Genomic DNA, 22,687 nt, shown 5'->3' with positions numbered 1-22,687 from the left:
AGAAAGATAAGAGGTGAGGAGGGTCAGGCGTGCGGGCACATGGACTTTTTCAGATAATAGAGACAGACTTCTCCCAGATATGGAGGGGGTAAACGCTTCGCATGTGGGGTGCATTCCAGGTGTGGAAGGTGCAAGAAATCTCTGCAAAAAGATGGGCTGGTCCTTCACCCTCTCAAAGGATGGATCAAAACAAAGTGGCCCCTATATACCCCTCCTCTCACCCTCCCCCAAGCCCCTCCCTCCTCTCCTGCACCAGGATGGTCGTGTCTCACCCCAGAGCACAACCAATGGCGCGGGAACTTGGCCCGGACAGCCAATTGAACGGCGGCAGCGGCACAGAGATGGCTCCGCCCCCAAAGGGCCGCAGACCGCTGGCCACTCGCGAGGCGGGGCTCTCCGCTGTTTTTGCTGCCCGCCGAGCTCAGCCGAGCTCAGCCGACTCCCTCCCGCCGTAGCCGAGCCCAGCCGAACGCAGCCGAGCTCAGCCGAACTCCTCGACGCTCCTGCCGCCGCCGCCCGAGTGCCGCCGAGCGAGCGAGAGAGCGAGCGAGCTAGCGAGCTAGCGGCCCCGGCCGCGGAGGAGGCGCCGCCCCAGGGGGAGGAGGTGCCCGCTCTCCGCAGACCGCCCGCGGCAGAGGCCGGCCCGGTCGCGCCCCGGCGGGAGCGGCCGGCGGAGGCTGCGCGGCCCAAGGGGAGGGCCCGGGGAGTGGACGTCGCCCCTGCCCGCCTCCCGCCGCCCCCCGCCCGTAGGCTCTTGAGCCTCAGTCGGCGCTGAGCATCCCGCTGTCCCGGACCCTCCCGCTGGCGCGCACCGGGCTCAACTCAGGTAAGGAGGGGGCTCCCCTGCGGGCAGGGGGCCGAAAAACAGAGATCTTGGACGAGTATAAAGAGACAGTGACCCACACAGAGACAGAGAGACACACAGCTTGGAGGAGAGATAGACACAAAGACATGCAAGACGCACAGAACCACTGATAGATACCGACCCCATGGAGACATGTCCCCGAGGGCAGAGGGACAGGCAGTCGTAAAAAGAGACAGAGATACACAGAGAGACTGGTAGAGAAATGAGACACATAAATGAAACACTCAAGACACTCAGCGACAGGGACTCAGAGAGACAGGCAGTCACACACCTTCAAAGAGGTGTGTTTGCAGAGGCAAGGATGCAGACCCAGCAAGGGACAGAGGGACAGGAAGATACGTCCAGACACACACCTGACCCAGTGAGGCAAAGTCCCAGGGAACGGTACACCTAGGCACACCGCCCTGGGTATGCAGAAGCCACACGTTCCTGCCAGGGCCTCCACAAAGTTCCCTCTGTGTGAGCTGGCACCTCTGTAGGTCTCCTGGACTGGCTGACTGCAGCCCTCAGAAAAAGAGAGGATGCCCTGGCCACTACAATGACGGTCATAATCTTCCTCCTGGGCCTTAAGCCACCTCAGTTCCGCCCACCAACAGCATGTCTGAAGGCTAGAAGCTTGGTGGGCAGGGCTCGGCTGTACCCACCAGTTCCAAGGAGAATGACAGGAAGGCTGCCTGCCTACTACAGCTTCCCCATTCTGGCTGCACCACAGTACCCAGGGGCTCAGAGCCAGGCCTGAGGGTGGGGGTGCTGGCTTTGTGGGGTATCCGAGCCTGCTGGGACTTGATGCTTTCTCTGCCTGAGGCCAAAGATGGAAGGTCTCCCTGGGCTAGCCTAGGCCACCTCCTCCTCACCTCCGTCAACTTTCCTCTGTACCTCCCCAGGCTCAGGACTGCAGGTGGGCATCTTCACTGCCCAGGAGTCGTGTGTGGACAGGACAGCCTCCTTGGAAAGTCGGCCACACCAGAGTTGAGCCTCGGCATGGGCCTTGCCAGTGAGGCGGCTCCGCGGTGTGCGCTGGCCTGAGGGTGCTGCCTGTCATGGGGGCAGCCATCTCCCAGGGGGCTCTCATCGCCATCGTCTGCAACGGCCTTGTAGGCTTCCTGCTGCTACTGCTCTGGGTCATTCTCTGCTGGGCCTGCCACTCTCGCTCTGCTGACGTCGATTCTCTCTCGGAATCCAGTCCCAACTCCAGCCCTGGCCCCTGTCCTGAGAAGGCGCCACCACCCCAGAAGCCCAGTCATGAAGGCAGCTACCTGCTGCAGCCCTGAAGGCCCCTGGCCTAGCCTGGAGTCCTGGACCTGAGTCTACCGGAGTCAGAGCCTGGAATCGGATCCCAGAATTCAAGAAGCCTGGGGTCCAGAATTTAGAGTCCGGTCGATTTGCAGCTGGACCCAGCAGCCTAGATTGTAGCCAGCCTGGCTCCGAGAGGCCTGAGCAGCCCTAGAGAGACAGGCCTGGAGTCGGGGGTTAGGAGTTGGTGCTAGGGCCAGGGCCATCTGGACTCCGCTCCATCCCAAGGGCCAAGGGCTGAGTTTACACCTTTCCTAGGCTCAGCACCTCTGGGCTCTCTAGGCTGGGAAGCAAACTGGAACCCATGGCAATAACGGGAGGGCGTCCAGGCTGGGCCCCTTCTCTGGTCCTCCCACTGTTCGTCGGATGATAAATGGAACTATGGCTTATCCTGAGATCTCTTTTCTTAGGGGCTGTGTGGTAGAAAAACAAATAAAGGTATGAGATGAGTGTCCAGCTGGCCTTTATTTGTGCAGAGAAGGTATAATGGGGGCCGAGGGTCATGGAGAAAGGTGACGTGACCTTAACCAGAATGAGAGAAGCAAATCCTGGGATTGATCAGGGTGAGGCACGTCCTGGCTTGTACTGTGTTCAGAACACGGGGCAGGGCCTGGGCCAGTCTCTCAGGTTTTGGTTTTTACTTCCCTCACAAGGTTTAGCAGTTTGTCCAATTTTGCGATCTCCACAGCTGGGCCCTTCTGCACTTCCTGCCCCTTCTTCTCCTGAAGAGAGGGCAAACACCAGTGGGAATGGGTACAGACCTGCTGCTGCTTTTTGGGAGCTGCCACTGGCTCCTCTTCCCAACCTGCCATTCCCTGACTGTACTGGATCCCTACTGGGGTAAGGTGACCCAGGCCTGGCTGAGGAGGATCCAACTCTAGCCCCAGAGCTTAGCGAGAGTCAAACACTTGGTGCTGGAAGGAGTAGGGAAAGGCATGTGTCCCCAGTCCCTCAGAGGTCACCAGGCAGTGGAGAGCTGTAGGCTCTGGGCAGAGGCAGGAGCTGAATATTAGGACCCCTCAAGATGGGTCCTGTAAGAAGGGGACAGATGTGCTGCAGGAGAGGGAGGAGTGTGGACCAGGCCACAGGTGTCCCCATCGTCAGCTGAGGGTTAGGGAGGGGTGCCACTTGAAGACAGACTTGATGTGTCACGTAACCAGAACGTGTATGTGTGTGTGTGTGTGTGTGTGTGTGTGTAGTACCAGGATACCCATGAGAGCAGACAGAATTTAACATGTCTCTATGTACTGGGGACTGTCTCTTAGATCCTGAGTTTGACCCTTGCTCCCACCTGCAAAGTACTCTAGTGCTTCTGTTGGTAAGTTAGGCCCTGACAAAATGGAGTTTTGGACACAGGCCTTAAAATTCTGAGGCAGGCCACATCAGTCAAAGTCTCTCTACTGCCCAGACAGTGGGACGCGGACTGTGCTGAGACAGGCTGGGCAGCTGCCATCTGCTCCCTTCCGTCGGTTCTCTGCCACCTGTACCCACTGTTTCCTGGCACCTGCCCCAGCTCCACCTGCTGGGGTATAAGGTAGGGGGAGGGTGCAGAGCTGGTGGGCTTCTGCCTGGCCCAGGCTAGCTGCTGCGACTCAGCAGAGCTCCAGTTTCCTCTGGCCTTGCCCCCTCCCCCTGCTCCCAGGTCTGCTCTGGCAGCGTGTGTTACCCAGCTCACCGCTCCAGGCTCCAGTCGGAGGCACAGGAGAGTCATTGTTTCCTCTCTCCCCATTCTCTCTCCATAATTAAGCTATTTCTCAGCTTTACCCTGTCCCTTGGAACTTAAGAGACCTGGTTTCCACTGCTGTCATTAGCTCCCCATCAGGCTGGACAAGTCCCCTGGCCTTCTGAGCCTCCTCCCATGTGTACGGGAGGAAGGGGAAGAGGATTCTTGACTTCTGATGGCATTCAGGGGAAGTTCACTGGGAGAGAGGTCTGGGCCTCTGAGGTAAGCCCTCTTGGGAGGGACAGGAAATCTGCAGCTCTGGGGAGGCCTGTAGGGATGCCCAGAGGACTTCCTTCTGTATATCACTTGATTGCTGACAGGGTCAGACGGCAATCTCTCAGGAACTTCTAATCCTCCCAAGTACTAGCCCCAAACTGTCCTTGCTCAGATCCTTGGTGATTTAAGTTTCCAGATTCACAGAGTTCAGCTCCCTCAGCCACAGCTGACCCTTGCTGTGTGAGGAGATGGAACTGCGATAAATCTTGCCTCCCAGCACTGCACGGGGTAGGACTTTCATATCTACCACGCTCGTGGCATCAGAGCTATGCCTCTCTCCACAGAGTGGCCATCATCTTCCCAGGGGGCTGTCCACCTCTGCCATCTTAAGCCTGCCCCTCATTAAATTAAGAACAGATTTTATCTGTTCCACAGAATTTGCTGCCGCCTCTCTCCCTCCTGAGGCCAAGGAGCTGGGCTCAGCAAAGAGATTTAGACCATGCCTGACTCCCCCAACCCCCAAAGCCCACCGCAGCCTGTGGGCCACAGCTGCAGGCGCTTAGCAGCCTTCTGAGTATTTATAGCCAAGTCCACCCCCTCCCCCAGCTGGCTACAATTACAGGGCCATCCATACTTCTAGCCTGTGCCTCCCTGGCCATGGTGGAGAATAGTCTATGCCAGTATCCAAAGGATGGTGCGCAGTCCCTGCCTGGGTGGGGACACTTGGGGAAGAAGAATGTAGCTGGAAAAGACGAGTCCCAGACCCTGCCCCAAACTGCTGGATATACCTCAGACTGTACCCTGGAGGTTCAAAGATGAGCATGACTTGGCCAACCCTGACCCTGGCCCAAAGCTGGTGAGAGGGCGAAGAGCCACTTCCACTGTCGTATACAAATGTGTTCTGTATTTTTAAATTGAGCCCCAAGGCTCTGGATTCTAAGGCCTGTGCCGTGAAGCTTGAGTCTTAAATCTGAATTTGGGCTCAGGTATAGATTCAAGGCCATTGATCTTGGCTTCGGGTCATACATTTGGGGTCCTTGGGCTTTGGGCAGGGTCTTCTCACTATTAGAGACCCAGAAGCCAGAACTTAGAAGGTTATCTACACCGCTGACCTGGTCCCCCGGCTCATCCCAGTTCAGGAACCATTGGAGCTGGAACTCTGTAAGCCCAGCAACGATGCTTCAGCTGCGCTTTGAGTCCCTCTCCTGGGAGCCTGTCACGCCTACAATATCCTGCACTCCAATAATCCAATGATGCTTGCCTCCTGCATGTTCCAAGTCCCCTTACTCCTTGGAAATACCCCTGGGACCCTACAGGGAACTCGGACACAGTACGACAAACTGTCTTTCCAGACTCCCCATCCAGGCAGTAACACATCCTTACCTTGAATCCTTGCCAGAAACTTGGGGTGGCCCTGGCTCCTCCCTCTCCTCCTCCCCGCATCTCCTGATGGCAGCCTGGACCCCCCAGCCCCATACCTTTGGCATCTTTCGCAAGTTGGGAGAGAGCTTGAGACAGATGATGTGACCACGGTCATCGCCCACGATGATGATGGGGTGAATGGGGTTAAAGTGCACGTGGGTGATCTTGTTCTTCTTCTTGGGCACCACGGGCTGGTTGCAGATAGCTTCATACTTGTTGACCGCCAAGTCAAACACATGGGCCTACGGAGAGGGTCATGTCACAGTTGGGCGAACCGGGCCCTGGTGTCCCACCTTGGGCTTTGTGAGAACCCTACAGAAGGCTAACAGTCAGCACAGCAGAGCTGAAGCCTCCAAAGGGATTTCATGTTTGCTTTCTTTCCCCGACTGAGGGAATGAGGTTAAAGAGGATTAGGGATCTTAAATGTATGCAGAATCGATGATAGCAGCAGGATGTATATGACACGACATGGAGGGGAGACTATTAGAGGGACAAAGGGGACAGGTAACAGGATCAGAGGGAGGGCGACAAGGAGGGAAGAGGATGATCAGAAGGAACTCTGATGATGTATATATGAAAATACCGCCAAGAAACCCAACACTGGCAGCTACCATTTATCCAGTCTAATAGGCTTACTGTGTTCCAGGCTCTGGGCAGGAGTCTTACAGGGGTGGATCATCTAATTATACCCCTCGCAACCACTCCACACTGCGGTTCCATTACTATCCCTATTTTATAAATGAGGACTTAGAAGCTAACTTGCTTGTAAGTGGCAGAGTCAGGGGTTTATCCCAGCTAATAAATACAAAATGCTCTGAGTGTGATACCTAAGTGCCCAATAAATGTTGGATACTATCTTTGCTTCTCCCGGAGTCCAAGTCACTATCGGCTCCTGCTGCCTCAGCCTACCTGTCTCCCTGCTTCTGCTTCTGCCCAGCTACAATCCATCCTTCCCGGGGTACCCAGACTTGCCTTAAACAATTCCTCCCAGTCTCCTTGGAGCCAGAGTCCACATGCTGGCGTGCCCTCAGCCCATCTTAAGCCCTCTCGGCATTGCTCACGGTGCCCCAGGCCTACTGCCTCTGTCCCCAGGCGCCCCAGGCCTACTGCCTCTGTCCCCAAGCCGATGAGCTCATCCGTCAGAATAGTGGTGTCCCGTTGCCTCATTATGGACAGCTTCCCCACCTCATTGTCATATTGCTAGTCCTGCAGGGCTAGCAAAGGGCGCACACCTTTGATTCCAGCACGCAGGAGGCAGAGGCGGCTGGATCTCTGTGAGATGGAGGCCAGCTTGTAAGAGAACAGGCAGAGCTACATAATAAAGAGACCCTGCCTAAAAGTAAATAAATTAACAGCCTGTGCTTGTCATTCAGTCTCAGTCTGAGTTTCACTTCTTCAAAGAAGCCTTTCCGAAGAAACACCTCCCACCACCACCACCATCCATCCCACCCTCGCCCTCGGTCTCGCTGTACCGTGAGGTCTGGCCTGCTGACACTCGCCCCGCAATTCAGACTCCCTTCAAACTTTTGGTCCTCTGGCCTCTGCCTTCTGAATGCTGGGCTTAACAGGCATAGGCACTTACCAGCAAGCCCGGCCTTTTCTGTTTGCTTTAACAGCTTTAGTGAGATATAATTCACATGCTATAAGGTTCATCCATGGAGCATGCTGCAAGCAGACACTTCCTGGTTTAAGCATCTTCACTTATCAAACCATTATCACAGCAAAGTTTAAGGTGTTTCCTTTGCTCACAGGCCAAGCTCTGCGCTCATTAACAGTTGCTCCCCCACCCTTTTTTTTTTCTCAACCGTTGTATTGAGAAGCAAACACAAATCCACTTTGCATCTCTATGGACCTGTCTGACATGAAGCATGCTGGTCAAATCTGTTTTGGACTGACCATATGTTTGTCCTTTTGTGGCCTATTTTACTTAGCATAAGCTTTCCATGTCCATCTATGTTGTCATATGTTCCTTGTCTGCTGACTGTGTGCCTTGGGCATATACGCTGCATTCTATTTGCTGTTCATGACGTGATGGATCCTGGCTCCCTTCGGTGTTTGGAGATCATGAATAATGCTGCTATACACACTCACACCCTAACACTACCCCCCCGCTCTCCGTCCTCCACTCTGACATGGTGGGAATCTGATGGCTATTTTGTTTTGTTTTTTTAATCTTCTTGTCCACTATAAATGTGAGCTCCATAATCAGCTGATTCTAGCCTGGAACTGAGCACCATGGTTGGCCCTAGTAATGCGTTCAGGAAATGGGTGGCTGGCTGGCGTGACTAAATCGTTGTATTATGTCCCTGGGGCTGCAGGCACTTTTCAGGTTGTATCAAAGTCCATGAAGAAAACAAAGCTACACCTAAGAACACACCACAGAAAGGTGGTTTTGGGCTCGCTCTCTCTCTCTCTCTCCTTAAGCTCCTCAGAACTAGTGCGGACACTTCTGGAGGTGACAGCCTCACTACCTTACAGACCAGTAACTGGCCCACAGGCTAGGCACCCACTAACCCCCTCCCAAGGGACCTCAAGGAAGACACCTTCTGGATGACACCTCATTTCCCCAGAGGGCCTGTTCCTCAAGGCGAACTCTCCTGATCCTTTCTTGAGGCCCCTGTGATGAATGATTCTGCCACACTTTCCCGCAGAGCCTGACCCTGAAATACATAATCCTACTGCCCGTCATCTCCTACTGACCTGGGGTGGCATGTGGTGGGCTCTCTAGGAAGCAGACACTGAGATACCTCTTTGTTTCTGTGGGGGCTCAGCAGGGTAAGAAAAGGACTACTCACCTTCCCGTCTGTGGTGACCGCTGCAAACACAGTGGAAGAGTATGGTGCCCAGGCCACATCACCCACAGCTGAGTTCAGATCATAAATGAACATGGGAGTCCTGCAGCAGCAGAGGAACGAGCCCATAACACAAAGGGTTCACAGTGTCAGAGCTGAGGGGAGGGCATGGGGCAGGGCAGGGCCAGGACAGGCCCCTCACTTGATGGTGTGGTCCCAGATTTTCACTGTCCAGTCAGAGCTGCAGGACATGAAGACCTTGGTGTGGTACGGGTTCCATAACACAGCATCTACCGCCATGTTGTGAGCGTCATAGGTGTCCAGGAACTGGCTGGAGTAGGATTTGGAGCACTGTGGTGGGGATAAAGGACAGCTGATTAAGGAAGGGCGGAAGGGCAGAGTCAACAGCGAGAAAAGCCCTGGAGGATCAGTGCCCTAGACTCTGCCCATCTGCTCCCCAACTCTGGAAGGGAGAGGAAGCACTTTAGGACTAGGGTTAGGCTGGGCATGAAGCCCTCTTGGGGAGGGTGACTGAGTAAGAAAGTGGTTTCTCTCTCCAAGACAGTGTATCTCAAGCTCTGGGCAACAATGCGCCATAGCCTACTTTGTCCATGCCAAAGCCCTTGGGTAGACAGTGCCATGGATTCACTGCAGCTGGGACATCGTCCACACCACAGTAGGCAGCACCCCACCTTGACCAGGTAAGAGCAGGTGCAGAGGCAGGAGCAGACTCAGCTCTCCAGGTTTCCCATCAGTGTCTACCCTGGCCAGCAAGCCTCTCTCCTGCCCTTCTGGAAACAAAATGACCAGCCTTTCCTTCCCCTGCCTCTCTCCCGCTGCCACTGGGAGGGGTGGAGAGGGGGTGGGGACCTCTTTTGCATTCAGACCAACTCTGGCTGGGCCTCTGGGGCTCCCGGGAGGCTGTCTGTAATTAACATTCTGAATCTCTGAGCCTAAGAAAAGCTCACAGCAAAGCTATTTCTGGACGATGGAGGTTCAGAGGATGTTCACCTACTAACACTGAGACAGGGCAGAGAACTGGCTGTGAGGGCTGTGTCCTGCCGGCAGCCATGCACCTCGGATTCAGAGATCAAGCTGCTTGATACCTGGCCTTCAAAGCCTAGCTCAAGTTCAGATCTCCTCCAGGAAGTCTATCCAGAATGTTCCCAGCTCCCCCAAGCTCCTAGCCCCATGCCTGCCTCTTAGGAAAGGGGAAAGAGACTGGTTCAAGTCACTCTAGATTCTCCGTCACCTTTTTCTGATTGTAGTCCCACTTCCTGACTCCCAAGCAGACCAAGACACGCATGCCTGGGCTGGTGAGATAGCTTGGCTGGTAAAGGCACCTTCAGCTAGCCTGATGCCCCGAGTTTAACCCCTGGAAAAAGCCTACAAGCTATATCTGCTCCTCTACGTGCATGTGTTGTACAAGTATGTGCCCCCACACACCAGCATTAAATAAACAAATATTAAAAAATATTTGAATCGGGGAAGCCTCTCTTCTGAGCTTCCAGGATGGCACAGAGGCTAAAGGTGCTTGCCACCAAGCCTGAAAACCTTAGTTAGAGCCGCAGCAACTCCACGAAGTTGTCCTTTGACCTCCTCATGCACAGTGTGACATGAGTGTGCCCACACACCTAACACACACACACACACACACACACACACAAATTTAAAAACTTTAAAAAAGATGCATCTTTTACCCTCCCCCTGCCCACCCCACGAAAGTGTCTAAAACAGTAAAGGCTAGATGATGTCAGAATAGGATTTGTTGAGGATTACAACCTCCCAAGGTGCTTAGGTTCAAGTGGCCCTGTGAGGAGCTGGCAGGGTGGGCAGTGCTGCCTCACCTTGTAGATTTTCCCCTCTTCTGTGCCCACCAGGAACATATAGTCGATCTCCTTGTGGAAGTCAAATGCAGTGCCACAGCCTGGGAAGGAGAGGGCACAGACTCAGGCTGGTTCTCAGAGGGAGCCGCCCACCCAGCCCAGCGCTGGACAAATAGGACTGGGCTGGGCTCAGGCCAGGAAAACCGAAACTGGACCTCGGGCTTGCTTGCCCTAGGCTGTTAGGCCGCTGCAGACAGGACTGGAGGCCTGGGTAAACAAGGCAGGAATTGAGTTAAATAGGGTCAGGGTCACGGTAAACAGGGATGGGGGTCTGCAAACAGGGACATGGTCTGTGCAAACAGGGATAGAGTCTGCATAAACAGGGTAGGAATTGAGTAAACAGGGACAGGATCTGGGTAAACAGGGCTTAGATCTGCATAAACAGGGCTGGATCTGCATAGCAGCACCTGATTAGCATAAACTAGAGCAGGGTCTGCCTCAGCAGGGACGGGCTGATGGTCAAGGGCTCAGCCCAAAGGATTGAGCTTTCCTGTCTCCAGAATCACCACAGTCACTGATCCCGGGGTGCTGGGTCTGAACGGTCTCCTCAGGCTGGGGGTGCGAAGGCTGGGGCTCCTACCTACAGTGTGCAGCTGCAGCCCCTCAGGGATTTCTGTGGTGCTGCCTTCAGTCTTCAGCTTGATAACGTCGATGTGAACCAGCTCGCTCTGCAGCCAGAGTGGTGGAGAGATGGGGGGCTGGACTAGCTCAGTGGCCTTTTGCCATTTAGCTCCTCCCACTTCCCCACCCACCCCTCCAGGACCCTTTCTGGGAAACAGGCACCTTGACCAGGGTCCATGACACGATCCTGCCATCGGATGACACAGAGAAGAAGTTGAGGTTGTGGTCCATGTCATCCTTCTGCCACTTGACCTGAAGCATCCCAAGCACAGTTTTGGAACTCTGTTAGGGTGCTGAGCTATGACTGTAGGTGGGGCTCCCCTTGTACCCATCTGGGACTCAGGTGCAAGTTCTAGGAGCCCATTTCCCAGAACTCCATGATGAGACCTTCCGATCTTATTTCATCCAGCTGTTTCCAACCTGGGGCCACCAGAGCAGAGCATTGCCCTAAGGTGCGGTTTTGTCAGGAGACAATTTCTCCCTGGGTTGGCTTCTAGCGGTCTAGTTGTGGGAAGAAGTTCTTGTCCTGGGTTTAATCTCCCCACATACCCATGATCTGGAAAGGTCAGAGCCCCACAATAGCCCTAATGGAAGCCATGATTGTTAGGCATATTGTGAGGCATACATGAGATGCCATGTGTGAAATCTTCAGAGCACTGCACGTTTTACATATTACAGAAAATAGTAGCTAATGGGGCCAGGTGTGGTGGGAAATACTTTAGCTTGATGGCATCTGTGCAAAATGACTCATAGCTTTTCAGAAGACAGGGGCAGGAGGGTCATGAGTTCTAGCCCACCAGCCTGGGCTAAACAGCAAGATCCTGTCTCAAAAATAAACACTCTAGCTGGCTAACATCCTTATTATTAATATCATCCTAGGAAGGTGGGCTGCGAGCTGTGGGGAGATGTGTGGGGGAGGAGTCCATCCCCTCTTTCTGGTCTTTTCCTTGAAAGCCTCCTTTGCTCCCACCTTCAAACCGGCCCTAGCTCCTGCTCCCAGAATCTTGCTCCCAAATCCCAGATTTGAGTTGCATTTCTCCATCTGCAAATCCGGGTTAATTACTCTGCCCCACCCGTCTTCTCGAGGCTGGAAGCAAACATATGGGAAAGTGTTTTGGAGACAGAGCTGTTGTCTTATGAAGATGACACGCTTGAGGCTCAAGTTTCTGTTGCCAGATGTGGAGTCTTGGCCAAGCCAAGTCCCCGAAAGCTGGGGCGGGGCTGGGTGCCCAGAGCTTTCCATCCTCCGATTCCCTCCAGACCCCCCATGCTGGGACCCCTGTCCAGTCTCCTCCCTCTGTCACAAGCTGAGGTCCAGAGAGGGAGGCCAAGAACCTAGGCCTGTTGCCTGTAACCACAGCTGTCACCATGGCTGTTGGGGAGGAGGGCGGCTGGGGCGTAGGGAGAGGAGAAGGGGTTGTCTCTCTCCAGCCAGCCCAGCCCCTAGGCCTGGTGAATCTGATTGGAGCCGCTGCGGGAGGCCAGGCTGAGTCCTGCCTGGGCTTGTCTGAGTAGCGGGCTCTTTTGTGCTTTCACTGGGAGGGGGAGGCTGTATGGCACAGTAAGGATGGATCTGGAGACCACTTCCCCTTCTGTGTAAACGTGGTCCCTTTAAAGGGGGGAGGGACAAAGGTGTCAAAGGCCAGGCTGTAAGAGGCGCAGGGGAGCTGCAAAGGGAAGTGTTTAATGAGCAGACGCTAGCACTCATGGAAATTGTATTTCACACCCCACTTAGCAGCCTCATGCCCAGTGTGTGTGTGTGTGTGTGTGTGTGATCCTAGACAGCGGAGGTGAGAGGATAGGAATAAAGCCGAGAGGGAGGGAGTGTTTGCCAACAGGATCCAGAGAACCAGGACCAGTGAGGACCCAGGGAGCAGTGGGGAGCACTGCACTAATTCTTCTTCTTGGACCTCGTCTGGTTAGGACAGAGCACCCAGCCTCTGCTTACACCTTCTTCCAGTTGCCTTTCTAGACCTGTGCGGTGACCAGTTGTTGCTGGCTAAGGCTTCACAGGAGAGTCTGATCAGTGCTTAGGACCCTTGTGGGCCACCTGGGGAAGGGGTCTGCGCTCTACAGGACATGAGCCATTTTAAAACCCTGGCTCCACGGCCCTCAGTGGTTTCCCATGGCCAACACAACAGACTCTGCCCCCACCTGGCAGGGAAGTCCAGGCACGCAGGGCACAGTCCCTCTAAGAAGGGCCGTGGTTCTTGGGTCTGGGTCATCTCATTCAACCAGCTTGTCTCATCTTAAAGCTCCAGACTGGCTCTTCACAGCACATTGCCAGAGCTACCCCTCTGCTTTTCCTATTAACCTCTGGCCAAACACATTCCTCTCCCTCATTCCCCACATCTATTGATGCCCTACAGGGCACCCCCAAACCCAGGCAACGTGGTGCTTCCCTTTCCCCAAGTCTATTTGATGTCCCTGTCCCAACAGCTCTCCATCCTATGTCCACGTCGGTCTCCACTGCCTCTGCCCTTTCTCGGCCTTCAAAATTCTCGTGCTGTAGCAGAGAGTCTTTCCAAAACACTATAGTGACTGTTATACCCCCACCAAATCCTCGGTTGATTGGGCTGTGACTTTCAAACTGTGCTCATGGGATGTCTTAGGAGCCCTGAGAAGGTGCCACAGGAGGCAGCAGAAGTGACAGCTGGGGACCCTTAAGTAAGCAAGAACCTAGTTTTAGCAGAACAGCTCTGCTCTCATCTCTTTTGATATATTGTACGTTTGTTTTAATCGCTGACCTGCAATGCCCAAGCTAAGCAGACTCCCAGCTGGGCTCCCGTCCTTTCCTTGGGCCTTTCCCCTCCCCCTTTTATGCATGCTCTGAATGGCGCACAGCTCCCAGTGGGACACTGTGCTCGAATCCCTTTATGACTGACTGCACAGTTACTCCTTTTGCCACGTGACATCCTGTAAAATCCAGACCAGGAGCCAGACAGTGGTGGCACACACCAGGACTCAGGAGGCAGAGGCAGGCAGACCTCTGAGTTTGAGGCCAGCCTGGTCCACAGAGCAAGTTCCAGGACAGCTGGGGCTGTGCAGAGAAACCTTGTCTCAAAAACTAAAATAAAACGAGATCTAGGTCAGAGGTTCCCTCCTCTGGAACAGTAGTTCTCAGTCTTCCCGATGCAGTGACCCTCAAGTTGTGATGACCTCCTTCCCCCACAACCATAAAATCACTTTTCTTGCCACTTTATAGTAATTTTGCTACTGTTATGAATGGTAATGAAAATATTTTTGGAGAGAGAGCTTCATCAAAGGGGTCGCAACCCACAGGTTGAGAAACACTGTTCTAGCGAGCCCTGGCCTCCACCCACGGTAATGTTTCCCTCTGTGTACACCTCTACTTTAGCACTTAGCGGTGAGCCCTGCCCTGGTCAGCCTGTGGCTGTGATTGCCTTGCACAAGAGCTCCAGAGGTGAGGCTTGAACAGCAACCACGTGAGCAAACAGAAGTTAATGAATGGGTGTGTAATGGAGGCACTGAGGGATTAAAAAAAAAAAAGAAGGAAAGCGGAAGTGAGTGGATGAGGTGGGCAGATGGGTCCTCCCTGGGTTATGTGCCGCGACTCTTGCCTGACTGGACAGAGGAGAGCAGGTAAGCTGCAGTACTGGTGTGGCTCTCCCTCGCTGTTTGATTCTGAGAGCATGGCAGAGGAGGAAGAGAGCACTTGCTTTGGACCTCTTCCACAACCCTGGGTCTGAGGAGGCCGGTGAGGTCAGCCAGGGGCATCTCACTGTCCGCCTTGGGCTATCCATGCTGATGAAGCCGAGTCAGGCCACTAAAGCCTTTGGTGACATTGTCTTAATATCTAGAGAGTTCCTGAGGTAATGAGTTAGGAGGTGGACAGAACCTGTGGGCCCCACACTGTAGAAAGTGGGATGGGAGGGCATGGGACTCAGGGGTTGCCTCTCTGACACCATCTGTCCAGGTAAGAGCTGAAACTGAGAGGTCACTATGTCCCCGGGGATTGGGAAGTCTACTCTCTCCTCAGGCCTACCTGGAGCTCATATCCAGTGCGTGAGGCAAAAGACTCAGGGCCAGCAGAGGTGGCCCCAAAACTCCTGCCTGGAGATTTTCAGGACATGAGGAGAGAGGACATGACAGTCCTAAGAACTGCCTGATGAACCCAGAGCTTTGGGGCAACTTGGGGCAGAAATCTAACTTTAGATTTTCTCAGACCTGCCCACGAGAGCAGTGCACAGCTTAAAGAGGCAGGGCACCTTTGGGACACGGTGGGGTGGCCTGAACCCTGTCTAGAGCAGATGGTGCTTGACAAGAGGCTCAAGAGCAGACTGCACCACACCCCCCACCACACACACACACACACACACACACACACACACACACTTACTTGGCTCTTCAGCCACACCGGAGGGTATTCAACAAGCAGTGGCATTCCTATCCGGGAACATCCTCAAATCTTTCTCGGGTCCCTGTGGGGTCCAGGAACCTTACAGATAAGAATCTGAACCAGAGGTCCAGGAGGCATCAGCTAGGGTCACTGAAGTACTGGTGGCACCTGTGAGTCTTGGCAGACAGCTGAGGTCTCCCTGATGGAGCTATGGGCAGCAGACTCCAGCTGGGAAAGGAAACTGTTGACTCCTAAGTCTCCCCTCTGCTACTCTCATATCCAGCCCCTGGGCCTCTATGTGGGGTGGAACTTGCCCTTCCCAGCCCCTTCCCTCCTTCACAGCTCCGGAGCCCACACTGTCCCCCCCCACCCCGCCCCGCTCCCCTCCCCTGCCCTACCCCCTCCCTCACCTCATCCCCTCCCCCACCCCCACCCCTCCCCCAGCCCCCCAGGTCCCGGGCTGACCTGCCATACAGGGTCCGTGTGCTTGCCCGACTTGGAGGTGCTGCGGAAGCAGGGCTGGGAGTGAGGCTTCTTGAGGTTGTAGATGGCCACGTTGCCGTCGTAGTAGCCCACCACCACCAGGTACGGGTGGTCCACGTGCATGTCCAGACACATGATGCCGCTCTCACTGCTAAACATGTACTCGGGGAAGCTGGGGTTCTTCATGCTGTAGAGCAGCAGCATGCCGCGGCTCTGTTTCATGAAATCATCTGCCCGGGAAGACAGGAGGGCTGCAGCTGACGGACCCTCTGTCCTGCCGGGGAGCCCCGGGCCTGCGCCCCAGCAGGTAAGTAGGGGTCTCCTTATCTGTGAGGTTCCTGGACCCTACAGGGACCCTCCTCTGTCGCCTGCTGGGCCTGTGAGAGGGCGTGGGGTGCCTCGCCGGTTCTTCATCCTCTGACTATGAAATGGAAATGTTCGAATTTGACCTTCCCTTCTGATGGTCAGAGGCAACATCTGGAAAAGGTGACCAGGCCAATCTCATCTACAGTCATTCTCTCTTCTCTCCGGGGCACAGAACAAGGGGATGCAAGCTCAGACAGTTGTTGTTCTAAGAATGTGAGTCGATTTGGGGACACCTGGTAATGTAGGCCTGTAATCTCAGCCTCTCAGGGGCTGAGACAGGGGGATTGCAGGTTCAAGGCCAGCCTGGGAAATTTAGTTTAGACCCTGTCTCAAAAAATTAAAGAAGAAAAAAGAAAGGAGAAGGAAGAGTGAAGAAGGAGAGAGGAGGGGGAAAGGAAGAGAGAGAAAGGAAGGAGAAAAAGAAGGAAGAGGATAAAAGGAGCGAGGAAGAGGAGAAAGAGGAAGAGGAGGAGGGGAAGGAGGAAGAGGAATAGAAGGAGGGGAGGAGGGGAAGGAGGAAGAGGGGAGAGAGGAGGAGGAGGGAGGAGGGGGGAGGAGGGAGGACACAAAGCCCAGGTTTCAGTCTCCAGCGCTGCAGGCAGGACAAACCACCCAAGGCGTGCTGTCGTCTGTGGCCAGCCCATGGTGTCACCTCCTCATATTTTACCCCACGGTTCCCCAAGGCAGCAGTGCCAGGGCTCCCGGCAGACCTCCAATATCTGGAAGTCTCTAGGCAGACTGGCCCACTCAGCCCAAATGCAGGTCCAAATGTGAGCAACAATGGAGGCTCCGTAAAGGCCGCCTCCCTCCCGCCCCAGGTCATTCCCTACATTCCTAGCGAGGATCCTGATACACAGCCATGAGCAGCATGTGACCCTCACGTCCACTTCTCTTGCTGCCAGTCCAGACCTCTCAGTCCTCCCAAGCTAAAATCTTAGAGTCAGAACTGGAAATGTAGCGGGCAGACCAGCGCATCTCGTGCGTCCTATCCCAGGGCAGCCGTGAGCCTTGCCACATCCCCGGCTGGGTTTCCTCCTCCAGCCTAATGGCTGCAGACCCTGCCATGTGCACAAAGTCACCAGGCCTGAGGTGTGCGGTGTGTGGGGAAGCTGGGTGAGCAAGGCCAACGTGACCGGCATGGCTGAGTCATTTCTCCCGGCCTTAGCCCTGAGGTCTCCCCTGTGCTCCCTGGACTCACGCACGACCTCAGCTATTACTGTGTACACCCCAGTTATTGCCACCCCAGAGACTCTGTGGAGACCAGGCCAATGGAAAGGCCTACCTCCCTTCCTTTGCTGTGGCTAATCCTCAGAGTTCTGAGGCTCTGCTCAGGAACCCCCTCTGGATCCCCTGCAGGCGGGCAAGGAGGGGCTGCATCGATAGTGGAAATTTCTAGGCTCCATCCTGAGCCATGGAAGGAGGGCACTGTGGCTTAGTGGCTGTTTTGTTTTTGTTTTTGTTTTTGTTTTTAAGACAGGATTTCTCTGTGTAGCCCTGGTTTATCTGGAACTTGCTATGTAGACTGGGATTGGCCTCAAACTCAGAGATCCTCCTGCCTCTGCCCCCTGAGTGCTGGGATTAAAAGTGTGTGCCACCACCGCCCAGCAGCAGCACTGTGGTTTAGGAAGAAAAGTGTTTCTGCCCTAGGTAAAGCGAGCTTGGGGGCCAAAGATCCCCTTGTAACAGCCCCAGACCTTACTCAGCACACCTGACTCCATGAGGAAGGACCCTTCAGGTCATAAAGCACAGAGACAGCACCACCAAGCAAATGAAAGCAAAGGCCTAATCCACATCCACAGTCCTAGGAAAGTCTCTAACGCGGTTATCCTCAGAAGATGGAGCACTTGTTGTATCCCACAACACCCTGAGGCCAAAGCCACAGTAGGGGGTCTGCCGTGAAGTAGTGGGGAGGCACTGGCAGTACCTCCATTGGCAGCTCCTAGGTGGGCCCCAATGGTTAATTCTCCAGGGGAAGAGATCTAGAGCGGGCCAAGGCCATTGCTCCTCCACTGGTCACTCCAGCCTCCTCTGACATCAGGCAGACCCCGGGACCTTACCTGCCTCTCCGTCTCCTACCCTTTCGCTCCTAGTTCACCTTGCAAGGTCAGAGACAGCCATCGCTGGGCCCGCCAGATGGCTAGCCACTGGGGCTTCTGATTCCAATCTGTCCTCCGCACTAGCCAAGACTGACAGGGTAAGAGGAGGAAGGAGAGACTGAAGCAATGGCTGGTGATGCTCAGTGCTATGTGCTGCGCTGTGCCCCTTGATGGGCAGTGCTGATGACCGACTTCCTCTACGCAAACCCCTGACTCCTGTAGACATGCACAGTGCTCATGACAAGGGAAGCCAGGGAGGGACAGGAGTGACTTAGTAACTCTGAATGGAGGACAATTCTGATCTATTTGCTGAAACACTGGTACTAGAAGCCTGAATTATGGCCTCCTAACTTTATAGATGGAGAAACAGTCTACTTGCAAGCATAATACACGTCACACAGTGTCCTTCCAATAGTTGAAATTTTCTTTCTTTGCTAATTTGGTCTCTTAAGTTATTTTCCTTCGTTTATTTGTGTGTGTGTGTGTGTGTGCATGTATGTGTGTGCATGTATGTGTGTGTGTCCATGTATATGTGTGTGCATGTATGTGTGTGCATGTATGTGTGTGTGCATGTATGTGTGTGTCTGTGTGTATACTCACACGCATGGTGTGCATATGGTAGTTGGAGGACAATTTGTAGACATCATTTCTCTCCTACTCTGGGCTCCAGGGATCAAGCTTAGCTTCTCCGGCTTGGCATCGAGCACCTTTACCTGCTGAGCCATCTCTCCAGCCCTGGTAATTTGGTCTTCACATGGAAGTGGGACAGAGACACCCCTGGCAGTATGGTGGTTACTGGCAAAGCCAAGCCAAGCTTCCAGGCTCTAGACTAGACAGTGCGGAAGGCACAGGGCAGTCAAGCATGGTAAAGAGAAGGGCCGTGCAGAGAGAAGCAGATGCCATGAGTAAGACTCACCAAAGCACACACTATGACAGTCGCGTGCATGCTGGGCTTCAGTCACACTTCATCCACTGGCTTTAGTGGGCCCTGTTACTTGCAAGGAAAGGAGTCCTCTGTAATATGGGGCATAGCTCCTAGTCCTGGTTAGAGTATATGTTTTGTGACTTTAGTTCAAGGCCCCCTTTGTCAAAATACACCAGGAGAGCAAAGAAAAATGTCATGTGATTGGGGTTTCCTCTTTACCCTTGTCTGTGAATGCCTCATTCCTGACCTTGGGGGCCCACTGAGATCTCATGATCCCACTTTAAAGGGACACCCAGTGTGACATCACAGCCTCAATCCCAACAACCCCACATGACATCATCATCTTATCCTCTAGAAACTCTTAAATGACAGTATTATCATTCAAAGTACCAATGGTCCTTGTGTGACATCATCTGTTAGTGTCATATTGCCTAACTATCCAAAGATCCTAGCATGACATCACCAACCAGGACGCCAGAAGCCTGATGATGTCACTGTTCCCACCCAGCATTCCCAGTACACCACTAACCAGGTCACCAGTAGTCCCAGTATGACTTCAGAATCATAAACCGCCTCCATTACCAATTGGATCTTAGTCCCTGGGATACTTTGTTCCTAATGTCACAGGAGGTCATAGTTCTGATGACCCAGGTGGGAGCCCCTTAGCTTTACCTCTGTATAACAAGACTCTAGTTTGGGGCCAATGAAGAAATTCTAGAGTCCTCCTGACTGAAGGACTTCGGAAAGTACAGGTGACTGAGTACAATGGAAAGAAACAGGGAGGGGAGTGAGAAAGTCTACAAGTCGTGATAATCTCTGGGAATCCTTCCAGACCATTCAGCTACAAGTGCTCCATCTTCTGAGGAAGTGTTGTTCCCCACTGTCAGTATAAAGAACGGGAAAAGATTAAGGTCAAATGAGGTCAAATGTGGAGCACACCTCAGCTCGTTCTTTCTGGTGACTGAGTTTGTTTCCTTCAAAGTCTACTCTCCTTCATAATCACTGCGGCCTTCCTGACTCTCCCCTCAGTGATCCACAAGGTTCGGGGGAGATAATCAGTTCCTCTTGACAGAACCTTATGTGGTAGCTCAACCACCATCTCAGGGAATGGGAGGGAGAGAGAGAGAGAGGGAAAGAGACAAATGGGGAGAGAGAGAGAGAGAGAGAGAGAGAGAGAGAGAGAGAGAGAGACTCTTACTGAGGACCGAATCCAGGTCAGGACTATAGCATTGAGCCTGGCCTTCCTATTTTTTCTTTTGAAGCAGGAATCTCACTAAATTGCCCTGGTGGCCTTGAACTTATTCTGTAGCCCAGGTAGGCCATGCACCTGCAGTCCTGCTTCAGCCTCTTAAGCTGGGGTCATATGTCTAGACCACTAAGCATGGCTTCATGTATGCCGTACTTCTACCATAGATCAAAGCTCTGACTGTCCTCAGCTTCTGCTACGGGAGCCCAGGCAGAATACCATCCAATGAGCAAGACAGATCGATGTCTTCTTAACTGGCATTTACCGCTGGGGGCCTCAGGCCCACAACTGCCAGCCCTGTCTGGTTCAGTTCTTGCTTCTGAGGGGCGGGCACTGCAGAGCATTCTGGCTACACTGGGACTGCTCAGGACTCAAGGAGAGCGAGGCAGGTGGAGGGCATGTTGGGGCACAAGGCGAAAGCCAGGTCAGCAGTCAGTGGGAGGTAGATGCCAACTGAAGAGACAAAGATACCATGCCAGCCTTGGCTGGCAGGCTTCTCTGTACTGTGGCATCCTAACTGAGGCCAGCCTAGGACTGGGTCCAAGGCAGCAGCTGTCTGATGACTCCCTTATTAAGTCATGCAAGAGGCACTTGGAGGGGGCGTGGAGTAGGCAGAATAATGCCCCCCCACAAATGTCCACATCCTAATCCCTGGAGCCTATAAATATGTCACTTTGCATGGCAAAAGGGACTTTGCAGATGTGATTAAGTTAAAGACCTTGAGATGGGGAGATTATCTTGGATTACCCGGGTGGATTTGATGTAATCGAAAGAGTTCTTATAAGGGAAAGAAGGAGGCAAGCGAGTCAGAGACTCAGATGTGACGGCAGAAGCCGATGTCAGCATGATGCGGTGGCTGGCTGGCTGGCTACAGGCCGTGGAATGCGGGCGGCCACGGCCACTAGGAACTGGAAACAGAAAAAGAAACAGGTGCTCCCTGGGGGGCCTCCAGAGGGAACACAGCCCTGCTGACACCCGATTTTAACTCCGTGTAATCCATCTTGAGATTCTGGCCTCCAGAACTCAGAAGAAATGTGTTACTTAAACCATTGTGTTTGTGGTCGCTTGCTGCTCCAGCAACAGGAAGCAAACGTCAGAGACATTCAGGGAAGGGGGCCCAAACTCTAATTTTAGGACTCAGAACGATGGAGCCTTTTCTCCTGGGGTGATACAGATGCAGGGGAATGGCCATGCTGACACAACACAGAAGCCCTCTCTCCCTTTCCTACCCCTGGCTCTGCCAACATGGACCCCAGGAACAGAAATGCCCCCTGGTGTTGGGATTTCCACAGGCAGGGGACCAGCTCGAGGCTGGCTTGGGAAAGGGTCTTGATCCCAGAGGTTCCAAACCTCAGGCATGGCTGGAGAGATATCAGAGCCAGGCCGGCTTGGGCTCTCAGCATGGTTTTCTGCCGCACCCTTGCCTGGTTGGGAGCTGTATTCAAATAGTGTAGGACATGAGTGCAAGGCCTTGGGGACAGAACACATCCAGTGGGACATTTAATTTGATTTAGGGAAAATGAGGCAAACATTTAAGAACCTAAATAACTAACCAGTAATTAAACTAACAACGGAATGCCCTTGCATGCCACCCGGCAAGCAGAGTGGCCTTTATGGACTGTATTTACAAAGAGACTTGACAACATAATTAGTCCTGTAAATTTTACGCAGCCCGCAGCTAAGGAGTGATGGATTTTGTGTGTGGAGGATGAACAGGGAGAAATGAGGTGGGGTGAATTTCCATTTTCAGTAAATGAAATTAACACTGCTTAATTAGTGAAGCCAACAAGCAAATGGACGGGAAAGATTTAAACTCTTACGAGTGCATCTCTGGCCTGGGCAAGTTCAAGGGACAGAGCAGGAGCGAGCTTAGTGCTCACATCAGGGCGGCTGTTGGCCTCGTGTGAGTGCTGCCCACCCCCCAAGAAAAGCTGGGCTGAAGGACAGCTGGCTCCTTTGCCCTTCCAATATGGGGCCTGCTAGGAAACCTCCTCCTGTCCCATCTCCCGTGGGATAGCCTCGGAAGCACACAGGCTTTCTAGAGCCTTCTCTGCCACCCCTGCCTGACAGACCGTGAGGACTCTCCATTTCCCTGCTCTGCGCTGGCTAGTGATCTGGAACAGACCCCTTCACCGGCTGCCATGGTCGCATCCCAGCTGTTCCAAGACCATCTCTTCCTGGCCTGAATCCGTTTGTCTCCCAATATCCCTCCACCTTCCTTCACCTGCTCAGCCTTTGCTCCTGAGCTGGGGATATGGAGCCCGGCCTATGGGGCACCCATGTCTCAGTGCTTTAAGCAGCTCCGACCGGAAGCTGTAGTGGGAAGGCAAGTGTAGATTTGCTGGTTATCCTTCCTTTTCTCTTTTTTGGGGGGAGGGGAAGGAAGAATTGAA

General features: G+C 53.7%; 2 protein-coding genes across 2 annotated transcripts in view; one reads left to right on the top strand and one right to left on the bottom strand.

The window, feature by feature from the left end:
* The first annotated feature begins 364 nt into the window (after positions 1–364).
* Enho (energy homeostasis associated) lies at positions 365–2,612 on the top strand. Its single transcript, XM_052176286.1, has 2 exons — positions 365–826; positions 1,750–2,612. Exon 2 carries the CDS (start codon positions 1,906–1,908, stop codon positions 2,134–2,136), a length of 231 nt encoding a protein of 76 aa, XP_052032246.1. The 5' UTR covers positions 365–826; positions 1,750–1,905; the 3' UTR covers positions 2,137–2,612.
* Positions 2,600–22,687, bottom strand: part of Dnai1 (dynein axonemal intermediate chain 1) — a 42,138-nt gene continuing 22,050 nt past the window's right edge. The window contains exons 13-20 of the mRNA XM_052175779.1: positions 15,644–15,891; positions 10,981–11,070; positions 10,778–10,865; positions 10,159–10,238; positions 8,514–8,662; positions 8,315–8,414; positions 5,576–5,761; positions 2,600–2,880 (exon numbers count right to left, since the gene is read on the bottom strand). Of these exons, the coding sequence (XP_052031739.1) occupies positions 2,782–2,880; positions 5,576–5,761; positions 8,315–8,414; positions 8,514–8,662; positions 10,159–10,238; positions 10,778–10,865; positions 10,981–11,070; positions 15,644–15,891 (1,040 nt within the window). The 3' untranslated portion in view covers positions 2,600–2,781. The remainder of the gene's footprint in view (positions 2,881–5,575; positions 5,762–8,314; positions 8,415–8,513; positions 8,663–10,158; positions 10,239–10,777; positions 10,866–10,980; positions 11,071–15,643; positions 15,892–22,687) is intronic.

The sequence above is a fragment of the Apodemus sylvaticus genome, chromosome 3, assembly GCF_947179515.1.
Source record: "Apodemus sylvaticus chromosome 3, mApoSyl1.1, whole genome shotgun sequence".
Taxonomy (NCBI): Eukaryota; Metazoa; Chordata; class Mammalia; order Rodentia; family Muridae; genus Apodemus; species Apodemus sylvaticus.
The sequence above is the reverse complement of the archived record's forward strand: the minus strand, read 5'-3'. Positions and strand labels throughout refer to the sequence as shown.

What these genes read in the sequence shown, in the direction of transcription:
- Enho (XM_052176286.1), top strand. Translation starts at nt 1,906, where the DNA reads ATGGGGGCAGCCATCTCCCAGGGGGCTCTCATCGCCATCGTCTGCAAC.